The sequence below is a fragment of the Emiliania huxleyi genome (genome assembly GCF_000372725.1).
Source record: "Emiliania huxleyi CCMP1516 unplaced genomic scaffold EMIHUscaffold_357, whole genome shotgun sequence".
Lineage (NCBI taxonomy): Eukaryota > Haptophyta > Isochrysidales > Noelaerhabdaceae > Emiliania > Emiliania huxleyi.
Genome location: NW_005199298.1, coordinates 26693 through 44232, shown reverse-complemented (window position 1 = coordinate 44232; position 17540 = coordinate 26693). Strand labels below are relative to the sequence as shown.

The 17540-nt window shown below is 66.1% G+C and overlaps 6 protein-coding genes across 6 annotated transcripts in view; 2 read left to right on the top strand and 4 right to left on the bottom strand.

Annotated features, from left to right (window-relative positions):
* EMIHUDRAFT_242334 (hypothetical protein) overlaps nt 1-1242 on the bottom strand; it is a gene marked incomplete at both ends in the record, with an annotated part of 2075 nt that extends 833 nt beyond the window's left edge. The window contains 5 exons of the mRNA XM_005772542.1: nt 130-225; nt 316-366; nt 667-696; nt 772-867; nt 1162-1242. Of these exons, the coding sequence (XP_005772599.1) occupies nt 130-225; nt 316-366; nt 667-696; nt 772-867; nt 1162-1242 (354 nt within the window). The remainder of the gene's footprint in view (nt 1-129; nt 226-315; nt 367-666; nt 697-771; nt 868-1161) is intronic.
* Nucleotides 1243-1772: 530 nt separating this feature from the next.
* EMIHUDRAFT_242333 (hypothetical protein) lies at nt 1773-2441 on the bottom strand (the record flags this gene model as incomplete). Its single annotated transcript, XM_005772541.1, has 3 exons — nt 1773-1785; nt 1920-1969; nt 2076-2441. 3 exons carry the CDS (start codon nt 2439-2441, stop codon nt 1773-1775), a joined length of 429 nt encoding a protein of 142 aa, XP_005772598.1.
* A 1011-nt stretch (nt 2442-3452) lies between these two features.
* Nucleotides 3453-4357, top strand: EMIHUDRAFT_369256 (hypothetical protein; the record flags this gene model as incomplete). Its single annotated transcript, XM_005772540.1, is given in 3 exon segments — nt 3453-3833; nt 4140-4173; nt 4187-4357. A coding segment is annotated over 1 exon segment (381 nt), but the record flags the coding sequence as incomplete, so codon positions are not given.
* A 1392-nt stretch (nt 4358-5749) lies between these two features.
* Nucleotides 5750-7013, top strand: EMIHUDRAFT_242331 (hypothetical protein; the record flags this gene model as incomplete). The annotated part of the gene is made up of 4 exons (XM_005772539.1): nt 5750-6175; nt 6287-6688; nt 6716-6784; nt 6849-7013. 4 exons carry the CDS (start codon nt 5750-5752, stop codon nt 7011-7013), a joined length of 1062 nt encoding a protein of 353 aa, XP_005772596.1.
* A 5270-nt stretch (nt 7014-12283) lies between these two features.
* EMIHUDRAFT_369243 (hypothetical protein) lies at nt 12284-12847 on the bottom strand (the record flags this gene model as incomplete). The annotated part of the gene is made up of 1 exon (XM_005772538.1): nt 12284-12847. A coding segment is annotated over exon 1 (549 nt), but the record flags the coding sequence as incomplete, so codon positions are not given.
* A 2978-nt stretch (nt 12848-15825) lies between these two features.
* On the bottom strand, nt 15826-17292 carry EMIHUDRAFT_469999 (hypothetical protein; the record flags this gene model as incomplete). Its single annotated transcript, XM_005772537.1, has 5 exons — nt 15826-16284; nt 16355-16436; nt 16599-16718; nt 17019-17198; nt 17257-17292. The coding sequence occupies 5 exons, from the start codon at nt 17290-17292 to the stop codon at nt 16049-16051; spliced, it is 654 nt and encodes a 217-aa protein (XP_005772594.1). The 3' UTR covers nt 15826-16048.
* Between the last annotated feature and the right edge of the window lie 248 nt (nt 17293-17540).

Genomic DNA, 17540 nt, shown 5'->3' with positions numbered 1-17540 from the left:
GGTGGGGGTGAGGGTGAGGTGGGGGTGAGGGTGAGGGTGGGGGTGAGGGTGAGGGTGAGGGTGGGGGGTGAGGGTGGGGGGGGTGAGGGATGGGTCAGGGGTTGGGGCAGGGGCAGGGGTGCAGGCAACCTCCTCACGCACGCGCTCCTTGACGGTCACGGTGCGGGTGCGGGTCGGCGCAGCCTCCTCCTCGGCAGCCGCGACCGGCGGCGGCGTCTTCGCGCCCTCGGCGGGCGGGTGCGGGTGCACCTGTTCACAGCTAGGCGTGTGAAGAGACGCTGTCCAGCGGGGGCCTCGGCGGGCGGCTGGTGCCACCAGCTCGGCCGGATCGTCCACAAGCGAAGCTGCGTCCTCGAGGATGCGAGCCTAAAGGGCGGGGGAGGGGGGGGGGGGGGGTCAGGGACCTGTGTCGGGGGCGTGTGTCGGGGACGTGTCCGGGACGCGTGCAGCGCTGCGGCGTGTCTCGACAGGGCCGCGCGCCTTGCGTCGCCCCTCCTTCCTCTCTCATCTCCCGGGGGCTCGGCGTATCTCGGCTCATCTCGGCGTATTCCGGCTCATCTGCGCCTTGCGCCGCTCCTCCTTGCGCCGCGCCGCAGCCTCTGCCACCTCCTCCTCCGTTTCCTCCTCCGCCTCCTCCGCCGCCTCCTCCCGCCGCTCGCGGCACACCTTGTCGACGATGAGGTCGATGAGCGTCGCCTAACGAAGACAAGTTCTGCCAGTCATACAAAGAAAGCCGCGGGCTCGAGGGGCCTCGAGGAGTTTCGCCTTGACGTCGTCCGCGTCGTCCGCCTCGTCGAGCTTGCTCTCCTCCACGCCAGCCTCCTTGGCGCGCTTCTTGAGCGCCGACGGCTTCATCCCTCCCAGCTCCTCGCGCAGCAGAGACGCCTTCTCCTCCGCACCCTTCCCCGCCCCCTCCGCCTCCCCGGCGGCACTCGACGGCGGGCCGTCCTCCGAGCCGTCCTCCGAGGAGGAAGCGCCGCCCACACCGCCCGCGCCGCCGCCCGTCGCTGCCTGCTGCCCTGTCGCTGCCTGCTGCCCTGTCGCTGCCTGCTGCCCTGTCGCTGCCTGCTGCCCCGCCTGCTCCTCTGGCGCAGACTCCTCCGCCTTATCCATCTTCTCGGCAGTGGAGGGCCTCGCCTCGCCTCGCGAGCAGCCGCCCACCTTCTTGCCCTCCCCCTTCTTCGCCTCCTCCCCCTTCTTCGCCGCAGCCGGCGGCGCGGCGGGCTTGAAGAAGCCCGCCATGCCGCCCTTTGGCTTCGGCTTGGCGGCGGCGGGCGCTGAAGCGGCGGCGGCGGGCGCTGCGGGCGCGGGTGCGGCGGCGGGCTTGGCGGCGGCCGCCGGCGCCTGCGCCTTGGCTGGCCTCTCCTCCTCCTCCTCCTCGTCGCTGTCGACGACGGCGCGCCTGGGCGACACGTCAGCTGGACGTCATGGAGTGTGGCAGGGTCGGCGCTGGCGGGGGACGGCGCGCCGCTTCTTGCCGCCCTGCGAGGGCGGCTCCGCCTCCGCCGCCGCCGGGGCGGGGGCCGACTCAGAAGGCTTGTCCGCCGGCGCGGCCTTCGGCTTGGAGGGCGGCTTTGCGGCAAACATGGCCGCCGCAGCCTTTGGGATCTTTGGCGGCGGCGGGGCGGAGGCCGGCTTGGCGGCGGGGCGCGGCTTGGGCGCCGCGCTCGCGGGCGGAGGGGCGACTGCGCGCAGCCGTCCGACCGCGCCCCGCGACGAGATCGTCGCCCCCTCGCACCTGGGTTCGCAGCCGTTTGCCGGGGCCCGGGCGGTTAGTGAGCAGGCCTTTGGGATCGTGTCGAGTCGCGGTCGAGTCGGCTGTCTTGTCGCGTGCGCGTGCTGGACCCGCGCACACGGCCCCCCTCTCCCTGGTGTGCGCTGCGCGAGCGTGCCCCCGCCCAATCTCCATTCTCGCGCACCGGATCGCCGCCCAGCGGTTGTCGAGCAGGCAATTGGTCTCGCCGCTCGCCTGGAGCTGCAGGAGGAGGGCGCGCGGGGGCGGCGCGGGGCTGAGTGGCGCGGCTTCCAGCGGGCACGGCTCCGCGCCGGGGGCGAGGTGGGGCATGCTGGCGCACCTCCTCGTACAGCTGCGCGTCCTGCGCCGCGGCGAGCGACGCGAGCGGCTCGTACTTGCGGGAGGCGTCGGACGCGAGCGCCGGCGCGTGCACCGAGTAGAGCTGCTCCGTGGTGACGGAGGCGAAGCCGGCGCGCGTCCGCTCGAGCTCGTCCGCCTCCGCCAGCCGCACGACACGCCCGCCCGAGGCGGCCTCGCCGGAGACCAGAAAGACGCCGCTCGCGCTGCCAGCGCGCGCGCTCAAGTAGCTCTTGAGCAGCGCGCGCGCCTCGTCGACGGGCAGGTCGGCGCGGCGGGCGTACCACCGCGCCGAAACCGACTGCTGCTCGCCCAGCATGGCGTCAATCTCCTCGAGGACGCCTTCCATGTCGGGCGACTGTGATGGCAAGCAGCGGTTTTCGTTGCGGTCTTTGGCGGCGGCAAAATGGAGGGAGAATTCGCAAATCCACACGACCCGTCTCACTCGCACGATGCTAGGTCTCGACAGGGACCGGCAGGCGGCGGCGGCGTCGCAGGACGAGGCAGAGGAGAGCGACGCTACAGAGGAAGAAGCGACAAGGGAGAGAACGACGAGAGTGGGACGACCGCGAGGTGGCATGAAGGTTGCAGCGGAATTCTTGCAGCGAGAAAGAATCGGCGAGAGACTGCGAAGGGAGATAGGAAGAGGCGGACGCCCAAGGGTGGGTGACGGCTAGCGCATCACACCCCTCTCCTTAAAATCCCTGTGTGGTGGCGGCGTGCCGTCCTCCCATCCCTCCCTTGGGTTGTTTGTGTGTTTTCTTTCTTTTTAGGTCTCGACAGGCAGATCAACCTGACTGAAGTCCGAGTACACGCGGGAGCTGGAGCGCGCAGAGCGCGAGCGCGCGGGCACGTGCGCCACCGCCGCGCCAGCCGCCGCGCCAGCCGCCGCGCCTGCGGCTCAGTCGTATGCGGCCGTAGCTGCACATCCGCAGCGTTCAAACAGGCTCAAAAAAAACTAATTCAAGCAGCCGGTCTCAACTAATTCATGACCGGTCTCAATGGACAATGCCCCACCCCCCCCTGCGCGCGTTGGGCTCAACCAGGTTTGCCTCTCGCACCCCGTCTGTTTTCCTTTCCTTTTTTCTCTACAGCACCCTCTCTTTTCCTCTCTATTTTCACGGGGAAAACTGCGTGGAAATCGTCAAATTTTTGGCTCTGAGCCGAGTCTGAGGCTGGTTTGGGCCCGAAATCAGCCAAATTTTAGGCCAAATCGGCAAAATGCCGGGAATTTCGCGGAGAACCCGTGTATACCTGGAAATTACCCTGCGACCGCCTGGGTATTTTCTCGATTTCCTCAATTTTGCCTCAGATTTTGCCCCAGACCAGCTCTCAGACTCAAGAGAAAGTCCTTATCAGCTGGTCGGCCGCCATTCGGGCCTCCCGGCCTGCTGCGGCGGCGCGGCCGGTCGAGGCCGGGCTCGGCCCGGCCCGCGACGGCTGGCCGCCGACGAGCGCGCTCGCGCTGCTCGTCAAAATGGCGGCGGTGGCGATTGCGGCGACGGTCGTTCAGTCGTACAGCGCTCAGGCGTCTGTCATCTGTCGTCTGTTGTCGCATTTCGCACACGCGCGCGCCGCGCGACCCGCGTCGCTCCGCGAGGGCATGAGCCTTCCGCGATTCGATCCCGCAGCCAAAAGCTGCTCGCTCGAACCGCGGCCGACTCTACCAGCAGCTGTTGAGCTCTTCAGAAGACTGGTGCCTCATATGCTGCCTCCCTGCGGATGGCCGGCGAGCCTGGCGGTCCGCTGTACTACAAGGAAGTGCTGACTCGATTCTACCTCGAATTCTTCTACCCCCACGACTCGGAACGCGAATGTGACAGGACCATCGGGTCCTTCAGCCACCAAAGTGAGATCACCCGAGAGCAGCTGAGCCTGCCTCTGGCCTCGCCTCCCTCCCCTTCAGGCATTCGTGGCATCCTATGGGTCGTCCAGACTGAGCCCTGGTCTGACAGCCTGACAGCAAACCCCGGACAGTGCCTGACAGCTGCCCGACAGCCCGACAGATCACCTGACAGCACCTGACAGCCTGACAGCCAGGGCTCAGCGTCCAGAGTATCGACCTCTGGCGAGTCAGCCAGTCACTTGATGACACCATGAAGTACAGCGATCGCCATCTCGCTGGCCTCTCCGCAGGCCCCCCCGACCGCGTCGAACTCATCGGCGCGGGCTCTCTCGGCTACGGGACCGGCCCCAGCTTCGGCTGAGGGCTGACAAGGCACAAGCTGCCGAGCCCAAATCACTGTGAGAGTCGTGATTTCTTGTTGGTTTTCTAAAATCTCTCTCTCAGACTCAGGGAAACTCGCGAGTTTCCAGAATGGAGCACCAAACACCCTCTGTTTTCCCTGGAATTTTCCGGAAACGCAAAGACCAAAGTGCTGGGGACTTGGCCTTTGTGCGCTGTTCTCTGCATAGACTATCTCTATTCTTTTTGCGTATTCTTTCCGTATTCTTGTCCAAAATAGTGTCTACCGCGCGCAAGGACTGTGCTGGAATCAAGCTGCTGTACGGCCCCGGCATCGCCTTCCCAGGCTTAGCTAGACTGAGAGATATTGTGCATACGGTCTGTCTCTACAATATGGACGGCAGCGCGTCCCCAGTCTCGCCGTCGCTCTTCTCGCCGTCGCTCGCCTCGCCGCTGGTATTAGGGGCCGCGCTGCCGGCGCCGAGCGTCACCTGCCTCCACGTCTCTTCCTCTAAGGAGAGGAGAGGCTCGGCGTCCGGGTAGCCGTCGTACTCGACCGCATCCACACGAGCCGGCCGCCCGAACCTACCTCCCGCCACGTGATGGTGGCCGGCCACCACCCCTGCTCGCCTAGGATCTCGACGTGCGTGCCTATCTCGATGACAGCGTGCCCGGCCAGCCTCGCCGTCGCGTCCACGCGCAGCCGCTCCGCCGCGCCTCCTGCGGCTCCGCGGGCTGCCGCAGCACGTAGTGTCGGCCGTACTCCGCGCCACCCGCGAGGACGTCAGCCGCTCACCGTCTCGACCGCCGCCTCGATTGGCGGAGGGGCTCGACCCGTCGTTCCGCGACCTCCTGGAGTCCTGGTGCGCCGCCCGTCGGTCGACGCCCTCGCCCCTGCGCTCCACCAACGACGCCGTCGCTGTCCTCGCCGACGTGTCCGTGATTCGGGGCCGCCCATCTCTCACGCCATTGGATGCAGCCGAGATGCAAAATCCAAAACTGCCGTACCCCCCTGACCCCCCCTCTGGACGCGTCCACCCTCCGTCCAACATTCGCGATCCCTAAAATACATACATATTCTCGAATATGGCAAGAATATAGCTCCAAATAGGGTCTATATTCTCGAATATATTCTCGAATATTCTTTATATTCTGGCTGAAAATAGCTGAAAACCGCTTCGAAAAAGAATATAGAATATGAAGAAAAACACACAAAGGCCAACGTGGGGACCCTCTGTTTTCCTTTTTGTTTTCCGGAAAACCTGGTTGAGCCCAATGCGCGCGGGCCTTCTAGGCCCGCGGGTAGTCTCCCCCCATCCCCAGGGCCTCCAGGGCTCGCACCTCAACCTCTCACAGACCAGCGCATAGCGCCATGGGACGTATTTTCTTCTCATAACAAGGCTGTGAACGGTAGCGGTAAATCGCGCCCACGGGGCCGACTGCAGGGTCGGGCCGCACAACCCCAAGGCCACATGGAGGAGCGATCACGCACCTGCCTCGTGAGCTGCGGCGACGTCACGCTCAAGCTCACGCTCACTAGCAAGATGCTCAAGCGGCCCTTTGTGGACGCGGTGCTTGCGCCCTTCCTCAAGGCCTACTCGAAGAAGGCGGGCCTGTACGCGGGGCGGCTGCCGACACCGGCGGACGTGGCGAGCGTTGAGGTGGATGGCGTCCCGCTCGGCGACCACGGCCTCGGCAGCGGCATCGTGCTTCTGGCGCGAGAGGCGGTCGACGTGGACGTCGAGCTCAAGCCGCCTCCCGCGGCGGCCGCCCCTCCGCAGGGCCTCTCGCAGACGCTGCCCGACGGCCCATTCGGCGGCCCATTCGGCGGCCCGTTTGACGGTGGTCGCGCCGAGGCGTCGGCGCGGGAGCCGCCGCGGCCTCCGGAGGGAGGCTACGTCGAGCTGGACGGGAAGACGGACCTCGAGCGGATCAAGGAGCAGCGCCGGGCGGCGAGGCTCGCGCGCGAGGCGGCCGGCGGCGGCGGTGACGCCGACGTGGCCTGCGAGCCGCTGCCGCCCGGGAGCGCTGTGCTGGTGCAAGGACTCGCCTCCGAGGCGGGCCGCGCGCTCAACGGGACGCGGGGCGAGGTGGTATCGTGGTTGGAGGAGAAGCAGCGGTACCAGCTGCGCGGGGAGGGCGGCCAGCTGGTCAACCTCAAGCGGGCCAACCTCTCTCTGATCGGCAGCGGCGATGCTGGCCCGCCCGCTGCCGCGCCCGATTGCAGCCCAAGCAGCGCCGAGGCGGGCGACGCTGTGCCGGTCGGGGAGCGGCTGCTCGCACTGGAGCGGAGGACCGACTCTGCAGGCGTGGCGCTCGGAGGTCTGTCCTCCTCCCTCGCCCGGGTCGACTTGGACGACGTCGAGGCGGCGGCCGGGTGTGCCGTGCGGCGTGCACCCGCAGAGCCGTCAGTGAGAGTCCAGCTGGTGCGTCGCTAGGCGGCGGACGCGGTGGAGTGCGTCCACCGCAAGGCCTCCTCCGCGCTCGCCTCGCTGGCCGCGCTGCAGGTCGAGGCGGTCGCGCGCGCATGCCCGGCTGTCTAGTAATGGACGGAGTCCTGTTCCACCGCAGGTGGAGGTGGATGGACTCGACGGGCTGGAAGGGCTCGACGAGGCGAAGAGGGGCGAAGCGCGCGCGCGGCGAAAGGCGGTGTGCGGCAGGCTGGCGGCGCTGGCGGAGGAGGGCGCCGCGCTGCGGACGGCGCTTGGCGAAGCGCAGAGGCGCGTCGAGGACTGAAACGCGCAGAGGAGGCTGCACCAACATCGCTCATCGGACGAGAGACTCCCGGGCCTTGGCGCCTGGGGGGAAACGCATGCATGTTTAATTCTGCCACAGATTCCAGCGTGCAGCGAGGTATTATCCACGCAAGCGTGGTCCGTGATGGGAATCTTGGTTAAAGTAAAAAGAAAGAAAACAAACAACGCAAGGGGGGGACGGGGAGGAAGTAAGTGGGGGCTCAATGACGGATATGGAAAAAGCCCCTCCGTCATTCCTGGTCCTGAGCCCTGGTGTCGAGGTGTCGAGGCCCGGTGTCGAGGGTGTCGAGCTGCTGTCGAGGGATAGAGGTGTCGAGGCCTGTCGAGGCCTGTCGAGGCCTGTCGAGGCCTGTCGAGGCCTGTCGAGGCTGAAACCATGCTTGTCCGTGTCGAGGAGTGTCGAGGGGTGTCGAGGGGTGTCGAGGGTGTCGAGGGTGTCGAGGGTGTCGAGGGTGTCGAGCGGGTGTCGAGCGGGTGTCGAGTGTTGTCAAGAGGCGTCTGAGGTATCGAGGTGTCCAAGGTGGCAGGTGGATGCAGTTGCAGCCCATCAACATACAACAAAAGTTGGGCAGCAGTTGCAAAGCTGTTTCATCCCTTAGTTGCAGCCTCAGTTGCACCCTGTTGATGTAGCACAACCTGAGCACAACCAGTATACTCTCTGTGGACATTTGAGGACATCAAGTGCCGGGAGTCATTGCCACTGTGCACCAAGGTGCTGTGCAGGCGCAGCACCGCAGCAGCGTCGCTGCAGCGTCGCTGCTGCAGCGTCACCGGCGCACAAAGCGCAACTGACCACAGCGCTCATGGCACAAGGCTGGTGCCATGAGAGCATGAGTCAGTGGACATTGCCACTGCACAAGGTGCTGTCCAGCAGCTAAGGGCTACAGTACCCCATCGCAGCAGCGTCGCCGCCGCTGCAGCGTCGCCGTTGCAGCGTCGCCAGTGCACAAAGCGCAATGGACCACAGGTCTGCACTCATGGCACAAGCTCACTGGTGTGAGGATTCATTGCCACTGTACAAGGTGCTGTGCAGCACCTTAGGGCTACCTGAGTACTGCCATGTTTGCTGCATCAACAGGGGTGCAACTGAGCTGCAACTTGAGCTAGAACTTGAGAGGCTGCAACTCAGGGATGAAAGTACTGCCAGCCAAGTTTGATTGCTGCTGCAACCCTGATTTCTAACTCTGTGACTCCAATGGGTCTACGTCTCTGCTGTGTTAGGATCATCAGAGGTGTCGAGCGGTGTCGAGCGGTGTCGAGCGGTGTCGAGCGGTGTCGAGGGGTGTCGAGGGGTGTCGAGGGGTGTCGAGGTGTCGAGTTTGGCACCTTGACACGGACGAGCATGGTTTCAGCCTAGATGGTGTCGAGGGGTGTCGAGGGGTGTCGAGGGGTGTCGAGTTTGTCGAGTTGGCATGGGTTGTCGAGGTGTCGAGTCGGTGTCGAGGTTTGGTGTCGAGGTGTCGAGGCCAGGGCTCAGTCCTGGTCCTGCCACTCTCCTTGAGTTGTTGGTCTTCAAAAATCTCTCTCTCCTGCTCCTGGCTGCACTCTCTTGCGTTGTTTACTTGGAGCACTATCTAGTAGCACTCTCTTGCCCCTCCCCCCCCCCGAACGCGCAGCCGTACTTGGATGGAGCACTATCTAGTAGCCGGCTCTGCACACTGTGTGAGTCACACTCGACTTGCGCACTTGGCGAGCACTCTTGGAGTGCGGAGTCTCATTAACCTCACCACCCAGAGGGCCGGGGAGCTAAGAAGCGGCGCACGCTCCAGCGCGCTGGGAGAATCATCCCGTTTTTGCCCATTTTCGGCCATCCGTCAAAATATCTGAAGATCCCAATATAGGATTCTCCCCAAACCTTGCTCAGCTGATCCAGCCTGGGGGGAAGGCCAGCCCTGGGCAAAGAAACCAGTACCTCATCAGGCTTCCCTGAGCGTCACAGCTCGGTGATCGCGCCAGCCGGACACCACTGTAACGTCCGTTCCGGGCATTTGAACGCGACCTTCGGGGGCAAAGACATGGGCTCTATGGCTCAGACTGGACTCCTCTTGGTCCCTTCTGATGCCCTAGGCCACACCTGGGCCTTACCCGGGGTCCTAGGGGGCGGGCAGGGTTTGCCCCCCGAAACTGGCCCGAGGACCTCCGCCACTGGCGAGCGCGTCGCTCAACACCTGCTCAAAATTTTCGCCAGCTTCTCCCGATTCAACCGGCTCTGAGAGCGTCAATTCATGCTCTTCTTCGCCCGCCCTCCGCCCACACCGCCTCCTCCGCCGCCGCCTGTCGCCTCTGGGTTCGCCGCCGCGCTGATTTTCTGTGGCGCTGCTGCTTGCGTCACAGCTGCTCTCCGCAACACTCCGGCTCCCGGCAAGGGCGGGCTCGGGCTACAGATCGGCGGGCTGATCGTCAGCGTCGTCAGCGTTGCTCTCCCCGGCCGATTCGACTCAGACGCAGACGTGCTGGTCCGGTCTCCCTGGCCGACGCTCTTCAATCCGGCAGGCAGCACTCGCCCCATATCACAACGGCAGCGCTCACTCGTTGCAGCCCGACACACCTGGAGGCCCGCTGTCAGGCTTCGCCTTTGCCATCTGGGGCGTCATCTACCTCGGAGAAGCCGCCGGCGTCCTCGCGCTCGCCGTCAACCGCGAGGCGGCGCGAGCCGCAGCCCCCGCGGCTCCCGCGTGGCTGAGCGCAAACTGCGCCCAGGCCCTGTGGTGTGCCGCCTTTCGGCCGTGGGCGCTCTCTCGGCTCTGGCTCTCCTCGGCCTGCCTCGCGGCTACCGCCGCGTGCCTCGTCGTCTCGCAGCGGACGGCACACACAACAGATTGACGCTCCGCACACGCAGACGCTGACGCCGGGCCGTCTTCTCGCCACCTGGCACTCCGCCACTGCACAGCACGCCAGTCCCTCCGCCTATCCGCAGCCCGTCACCACAGCAGAGTGGAGGCCGCAGGGGCACAACACTTCTCCCATGCCTGCTACGCTGTGCAGGTGACGGCAGCCACTCCCTCGCTCTGCCACGCACAGCCGCCCCCCTCTCGCACCTGCAGGCCGCGCCAGCGCTGCGCGGGCCGCTTGGCGCCCTGGTCTCCGTTCCGCGATCGCTGCACGCCCAGCCGGGCGAGGGCAGCTGTGAGTGTGAAGGGCGTCTCTTCACGCGTCTGACATTGCGAGCAGGCACGCGGGATGGGTGACGGCGGCCGCCCTCGTCAACGTCAACGCTTGGGCGGGATCCGCTTCTCTCGGCGCCGCTCGCTGCTTCGCCGCCGCGGTGGCGCACCCCCTCCTCCGGTAGCAGTGGGGGAGTGTGGTAACACCCCACACGGCCCTCCGCGCCTCTCACCGCGCCTCCTTCGCTCCCCGCCAGGTCCTCTCCCTCCTCGCCGCCGCAGCGCTCGCCGACTCCTATGCCCGCCTCGGGCTGCTTTCGGCAGCAGCTGCGGTCGGCTGGGCCTTGTTCGCCGTCCTAGATGCAGGCTGAAAACAGGTCCCTGCGGACCATTCTCCCCCCCCCCCCCCCTCCTTCCCCCCTCCCCACACCCCTTGACGCTGGCGTGCTCAGGTTCGCTGTCAGCCGCGGGGCGGCCGTCGGCCCCGACGCCGCAGCGCTCGGCCCGCTCGCTCTCGACGGGCTCGCCACGGCGAGCGCAGCCGTCGCCGCCGCCGTCGCAGTCTCGATTGCGGTGCGCGGTGCGCAGCATCTCCGCACCACCCCGACGCTCGCCGACATGGTGGAGGAGTAAGGATGGAGCTTGAGGGGTCGTCTCGGCCGAGTAGTGTGTGGAGCCCGCCGCGGTAAGGTACTTACTCAGCATTGCGCCCTGTGTCGGGGGCGAGCGGTCTGTGCTCTGGAATTGTGGAGAAAACTCACTTCGAAAAACCGGGCGAGCGCGCATGACTCAGGTCTCTGGTCCGGCCTCTAAGGGTGTAAGTTGTGGGAGCTCCACAAACCAGGTTGGTTGGGGTTGGGGTTAGTCTTGTTGTGTCTGTATGCCAGCGTTGCAGAGTTCTGCGCTGGGATCTGGCCCAGCGCCGACAGGTAAGACTCAGCATCGCACGCTGACCCCACCAAATGCCGCCTCAGGGCTCAGCCTCAGGGCGCCAGCCACCTCTTACACGCGGCCGGCGCCCTCTCGCGGCAAAAGGGTCGAGCGAGCGGGCAGAGTCGCGCGGTGTCTGCGCACCCGCGTGCCGATGGGCGGCACACGCAACCGAGAGAGCCCCTGTCACGCCGCCAGTAGCGTTCCGCACTCCCCACGCCACCAAATGCCGCCTCAGGGCGCCAGCCACCTCTTACACACGCGGCCGGCGCCCTCTCGCGGCAAAAGGGTCGAGCGAGCGGGCAGAGTCGCGCGGTGTCTGCGCACCCGCGTGCCGATGGGCGGCACACGCAACCGAGAGAGGCCCTGTCACGCCGCCAGTAGCGTTCCGCACTCCCCACGCCACCAAATGCCGCCTCAGGGCGCCAGCCTCCTCTCCCAGCAAGACGCCCCGGGGCGCGACGAGCGCGGTGCCGCGTATAGTCTCCCGTTTCCGGTGGCCTCTACCGGGCTCGGCAGACCGGGCAGCGCGCGATGAGAGCATTGCGCGCCGGCCAAGGCATCGTCGCGGGCCCGTCGCGCGCTCAACCTGGCCAAGAAGAAGGAGGACAACTAGGCACCAGACAACTAGGCGCCTGAGACGGGTCTTCGAGCAGGAACGCAGGCCGTTCATGCTCGCCATCAAAGAGCAGCGTCATCCGGCGGCCGCCTGCACTAGAAGTGATCGGCGCCAGAGCCGGGAGGTGCGCGCGGTCGGTCGCGGGAGAGCGCAATGCGATGGCCTTTTTGAGCGCCCGCCCCCGCGCGTAAGCCGTGTCTGGGGAAGTGAACGCGTCCAGTTGAGTGGTGGGGTGTCGCGTCTGGGTGTTCGCCGCCTATATGCTCTATCCACGCTGCGGCAAGACGGACGCGTTTTGACAATCAAAATGTATTGTACCTCAAAATTTGCGTCCGTCCGCCCCTCGAAATTTGCTGATCAAAATTTGCGGTGGCCCGGATCGAAACCTGTGCTTTGGCCAATCGAGGGGTACACTTTTCGATGCGAAACAGGCAGTGAAGAGAGTGCGTGCGAACTGACGTACTTGCGTAGGGACGTGTCGCAGGAGCGCTCCACCTGTACAAGAGAGAAATCTCTCCTGTACACCAGTACACGCTGTCAGTCCCTGTCACACACTCTCATTGGTTCGCAAACGAGCAGGGCGTCGCGCGCCGCCACCGTCCCCTTCAGCTCCGCCACCTGGTCGAGCGCGTCGCCGAGCAGCCCCTTGGCCACGCCGAGGTCGCGCAGCTGCTCCACGCCGCCGCTCGCCCGCACCTCGGCGGCGTTGTCGGCCACGTAGCGGCGGCACTGCGCGAGGAGCCGCCCGTCGCCCGTCGCGTGCGCCGCCTCGAGCAGCGGCACGGCGCTCGCCGGCCCGACGCTCTCCTGCAGCGCCTGCGCGCAGAGCAGCTCGAGGCGCGGCACCTGGTACATCTGCGCCAGCTGCCGCAGGTCGAGCGCGCGCTGCGCCCTGCCGCCCCCCTCCTCGCCGAGGTCGAGCTGGTCGGTGCAGAGGTAGCGGACGAGGGCGGTGAAGGTAGCGAGGTCGGTGTTGCGCACCGTGACCTCGCCGGCGTCGCGCTCCTTCATGCCGATGCCGAACATGGTCCGAAAGAATACCGACCGAATGCAGAGGATGGCCTTTGTGACGCTCTCGAGGCGCTGCTGGTCGTCGCCGACCAGGAAAGTGACCATCCCCTGGGGGAAAGTCGCATCGCCCCACATCTTTGCGAGGTCGGCCACGAGGGTCGAGGGCGACACCACAATCGGCGCGAAGGAGGGAGGCGGAGGAGGCGCCGACACGCAGACCTGGCGGAGGGAGTCGTCTGTGCAAACCAGAATAGCGCTGCCGTCGGTGCTGAGGGCGATGTCGCTTGGGTACTTGAACTGCGCCGCGCCGCCCACGCCATCAGCGCTTCCCTCGGTGCCGCTGCCAGCGACCGTGGTCACAGCGCCAGTCGCCACCTCCACCCGCCGGATCTGCTGGTTGCCGAAGTCCGAAACAAACAGCGCGCCGCCGTCGGCGCTGATGGCGACGCCGAATGGGAAGTAGAACTGCGCCGCGCCGCCCACGCCATCAGCGCCGCCGCTAATGCCACTGCCCGCAAGCGTGGTCACCGCGCACGTCGTCACCTCGACCCGCCGGATCTTGTGGCTGAAGTAGTCCGCCACAAACAGCGCGCTTCCGTCCGGGCTGATGGCGACGCCGCTTGGGTTGTGGAACTGCGCTGCGCCGGCCACGCCATCAGCGCTACCGACGGTACTGCCCGCCACCGTCGTCACAGCGCCCGTCGCCACCTCCACGCGCCGGATCTTGTGGTTGTCAAGGTCCGCAACAAACAGAGCGCTGCCGTCGCGGCTGATGGCGACGTCGTATGGGCAACTGAACCGCGCCGCGCCGCCCACGTCGTCAGCGCTGCCGGTCTCGCCGCTGCCCGCAAGCGTGGTCACCGCGCACGTCGTCACCTCCACCCGCCGGATTTTGTCGTTGAACATGTCTACCACAAACAGCGCGCTGCCGTCCGGGCTAATGGCGATGCCGCGGAGGCCGGCGCCTTCCAGGGTTGCCACGCTGCGCACGCGCCCGGCCGCAGAGACGTGCAGCACTGAGTCAGCAGTGGTGACGTACCAGTCGCCTGCGCGATCGCTCACGACGCCATTCACCTCGAGCGCTGCCAGAGGGCCGTCCTCGCCCTCGAGCGGCAGCGTGGTGACCTGGCCGACGACGCGCGCGCCAAAGAGGGGCGCCTCGAAGCCATCCGCGACCGCCACAGCCTCGTTCTCCGATCCGCCGTCCTCGCCGGCGGTGCGGGCGCGCTTGCGGGCAGCGAATGCCATGCCAAACCAAGGCTGGATTCGGGACATGGGCTTGGTGTGGAGCGTGCTTCGGCCCGTGCGGGGAGACACGTTCGATGCAAAACAGGTAGTGAAGAGATATATCTCGAGCCATTTATGTGTCTCGAAGCGACCTTTTCCTGAAATTCTCCTTTCTTTTCTCCCTCTCGCGTTCACACACTCCCTCTCTCGCTTTCGCTAGAGCGTGCGTGCTGCGCTTCGCGATCACGCGCGAGACGGATTAGGGGAGCTCTGTGGTGTTGTACGTCCACGCAGCTCTGTGCGGGCACGCCGGAGGACGCCGCAGCCGGAGTTACTGTGTGTGGAGGGGGGGGGGGGGGGGATTTCGTCACTGCAGTTTGTATTGGTGTAACATTTCTGTCGAGACTCCTCACTCATTCGATGACGAACGTACACGGATGACCAAACGCGTTGTGAACCCCAGTAGATACCGCGCAAACCGCCAAGTTTGCCCGGCGTGGCAAACACTGCCCGGGGGGCGTGGGCAGAGCACCATACACATGCCAACCCAACCACCGATCGAGCCGCGACTCAATCCGAAGCCGCCCGCCGCAACAGACTCCAGGTCAGTCAAAGCTGTGGCGTTGGCCACCGTTTTGCTGACTGCGATTGGCGCCGCCGCCGCCATCGTGCTTCATTCCGAGCTGCAGAGCATATCAGCGACAATGTCCACGCAGGGCGAGACGCTGCAGCGGCACGAGCGACGCATCAGCCGTATTGGCGAGAAACTGGGAAGCTCGAACCGCTCGCTCAGAACCCTTGTGGATCAGGCTGATACACACGAGCGGATACGGGAGCGGCATGCGGCACGGGAAGCGGAGCAGATAAGAGCCATGCTCCACCAGCTAAGACGCCTCGGCGGGAGGCGCGACATAGTCTTGCGACAGTGCAGCATGCCTCTTATCCGTAGTGTCCTAACTCGACCCTTTGCCTTCTGCGCAGCCTCGAGCTTTTCAACAGCACGTCAGGCGGCGCGGCCCTGGACCAACTTGCGGCAGACGTCAAGAAGGACGTTGCGGCGGGCCTACAGGTTGAGGAGATTGGCGGTCGAGCCGATTTTCATGCCCTCTCGTACCCAAAATTGTGTTTGCAGGCCCTGCGAGCGGCAAACCAGGCGAGAGCCGAGGCGGCAAGGCTGAGCAGGCTAGTGAAGGCCAAGGTGAGTTGAAGAGAGGGAGAGAAGGGAGAGGGGAGGGGCTCTAGCTGACACCCACGTGCACCTCCCATCAAGGCCGCCGATGGCACTACATCCACCAGTGAGGAGGCTGCGCCAACGATGGCGGGCGGGAAATCACGGGGCGGTTCCAGAGGCGGCGACGAGACGGCGGAGGCTCTGGCGGGGGCGGCGACGGAGAGTGGCGAGGCGAGCGGCGCTGCTGACGACGATCCAGAGGCCGACAAGGGTAGAAAGGGCAAGGGCAAGAAGGGGAGGAAGGGGAGGGGTCGCGGCTGAGCTGAGGCTGAGCAGGGAAACTTCTAGTCGGCCTCTGCACCTCAGCTCTGCAGTCATACGTGAGACGAGGCCCTGCGGACGGGGGGGGACGCTCGAATGTGTTTGCGGCAACGACCTCCTCGCCTTTTATGGCCTGCCCTCGCCGACGCCGTGACGGGAAGAGACGGCATCGGCGTGAGAGAGCCGAGTAGGGACCGGCGCGAGAGCGTCGGCGCAAGACTGAGATACACACACACTTTTCGTAACACCGCGCTCTCCGCGGCGGGCCGGCGCGCGGGCGCGCACACCGCACACGCTGACGGTATCGGTTTCGGTAAAAAGCCGTCGGCTTTTTTGGATATATACGCTGAGCCATCCGGGGAGCAGCACCCCACCTGCGTCGCCTGCGGAGCTGCGCGCGCGCGGTGACGCGGTCGCGCGATCCGCGCGCATACAGCATCATGAAAGCACTAAACCATAAGCTTCCCCAAGTGTCACCGGTGTGCGTGACGACGTGGCTGCAACGCAAAGTAAAGGGGACAACCACGCGGCGCGGGAGAGAGGGATAGCAAAAGGGACGGGAGTGGGAGCCCAGGACTCCTGCGGTCCGCGGCATCCCCCTGCGCAATCGGCAACCCACCGCGCGCCAGCAGCTACCCCTCGGTCTCCATGTCGTCGCGCGCCGCGTCGCCCTCGGCGGCGCCGCTCCCCGCCGCGCCCGCCCCTCGCTCCTCCTCGCCCTCGCCCTCTCCCTCGTCCGACGAGCCCGCCTCCTCGTCCTCGTCCTCGTCCTCGTCCTCGTCCTCCTCGGGCACCCCCTCCGCGCCGTTGGTGCGCGCCATGTCCCAGTAGTGCGCGCAGCCACGCTCCGCGAGCATCTTGCGCGCGCCTGGGGGGCGAGATCCGCCGAGATCCGCCGAGATCCGCCGAGATTGAGCCGAGATCCGCATCTCGCGCACCCTCGCTCGAGCGCGCCGCCTCGACGCGAAAGTTCTTGAACTGCGGCTTAACGACGAGCCCCTCCCACACCACCTGGCACACCTGCGGGCGACGGGGCGGGGAAGGGGTCGGAGGTGGGGGGAGGAGCGGCCCTCGAAGACGGGCAGGGGGGGGGAGGTGTGGGAGGAGGAGGAGGGAGGATGGAGGAGGGCGGAGGAGGAGGGAGGAGCAGTTCGGAAGGGTAGGAGGCTTGGCCCTGCGCACCTCCGACTGTGCGCGCCGCCGCGCCTCCTCCTCGTCGTCCTCGTCGTCGTCGTCGTCCGCCGCGCCAAAGTCGGTCCAATCGATGCGGTGCAGCAGCAGCTTGCGGTAGCGCCGCTGCGCCTTCGGTCCGCCTAGCGACACGAGGGAGCAGCACTCTCCGCTCGTCGCACGCTTCACATCGGCGAGGAGGTGTGGGTCCGCGGAGGGTGAGTCAGGTCCCAAGGTGAGGCTAATAGCGTAAGAGCGACTCCGCCTTCGACGACCACCCGGTTGCTAACATCTCCTATCTCCCTCCTATCTCCCCGCCTTCGACGACCACAAGGTTGCACTCGTCAGCGAGCAGCATCAAGCCTACGGTCTCGCGCAGCCTCGCGGATCTCGGCGGATCTCGCGGCCGCTTGTGGACTGCGCGGCGGCCACGCCGGTGAGGTGGTTCTGCTGCGCGTTGATGTCGATCTTGTACAGCTTCTGCTTGTTCGGCACCGTGTGGATGCGGTAGAGCGTCACCGGCGTCCCTCCGCCGCTCGGGTCGTTGAGCATCTTCCGCCGCTTCTTCTCGCGGCGCTGCGCGGGCGTCAGCTTGCGCGCGAGGTTGCGCTCCTGTTCACACGGCGAGCTGTGAAGAGGCGCCGTCCACAGGCCGTCGGCTCGCGCGCACGCTCCGCTCCTCGTGGTTCTTGACGCGCTGCGCCATCTCGGCGCGCACCTGCGAGGGGTTGTGGACTCGGGCGATCAGGCGGAGGCGCTCACCAGTCCTTCACGGCCGCCGCCCTCTCGGCGCGCACCTTGGCCTCGAGGGCGGACGGGTCCGCCACCGCCTCGTTCTTCATCGCTTGCATCAGGTTGGAGATCTTGATCTTCGGCGGCGGAGGCGCCATCAAGCCGCACCGAATCTGGTCCTGCTTCTCCTTCTCCGCGGCGAGCCGCCGCTGCGTGCGCAGC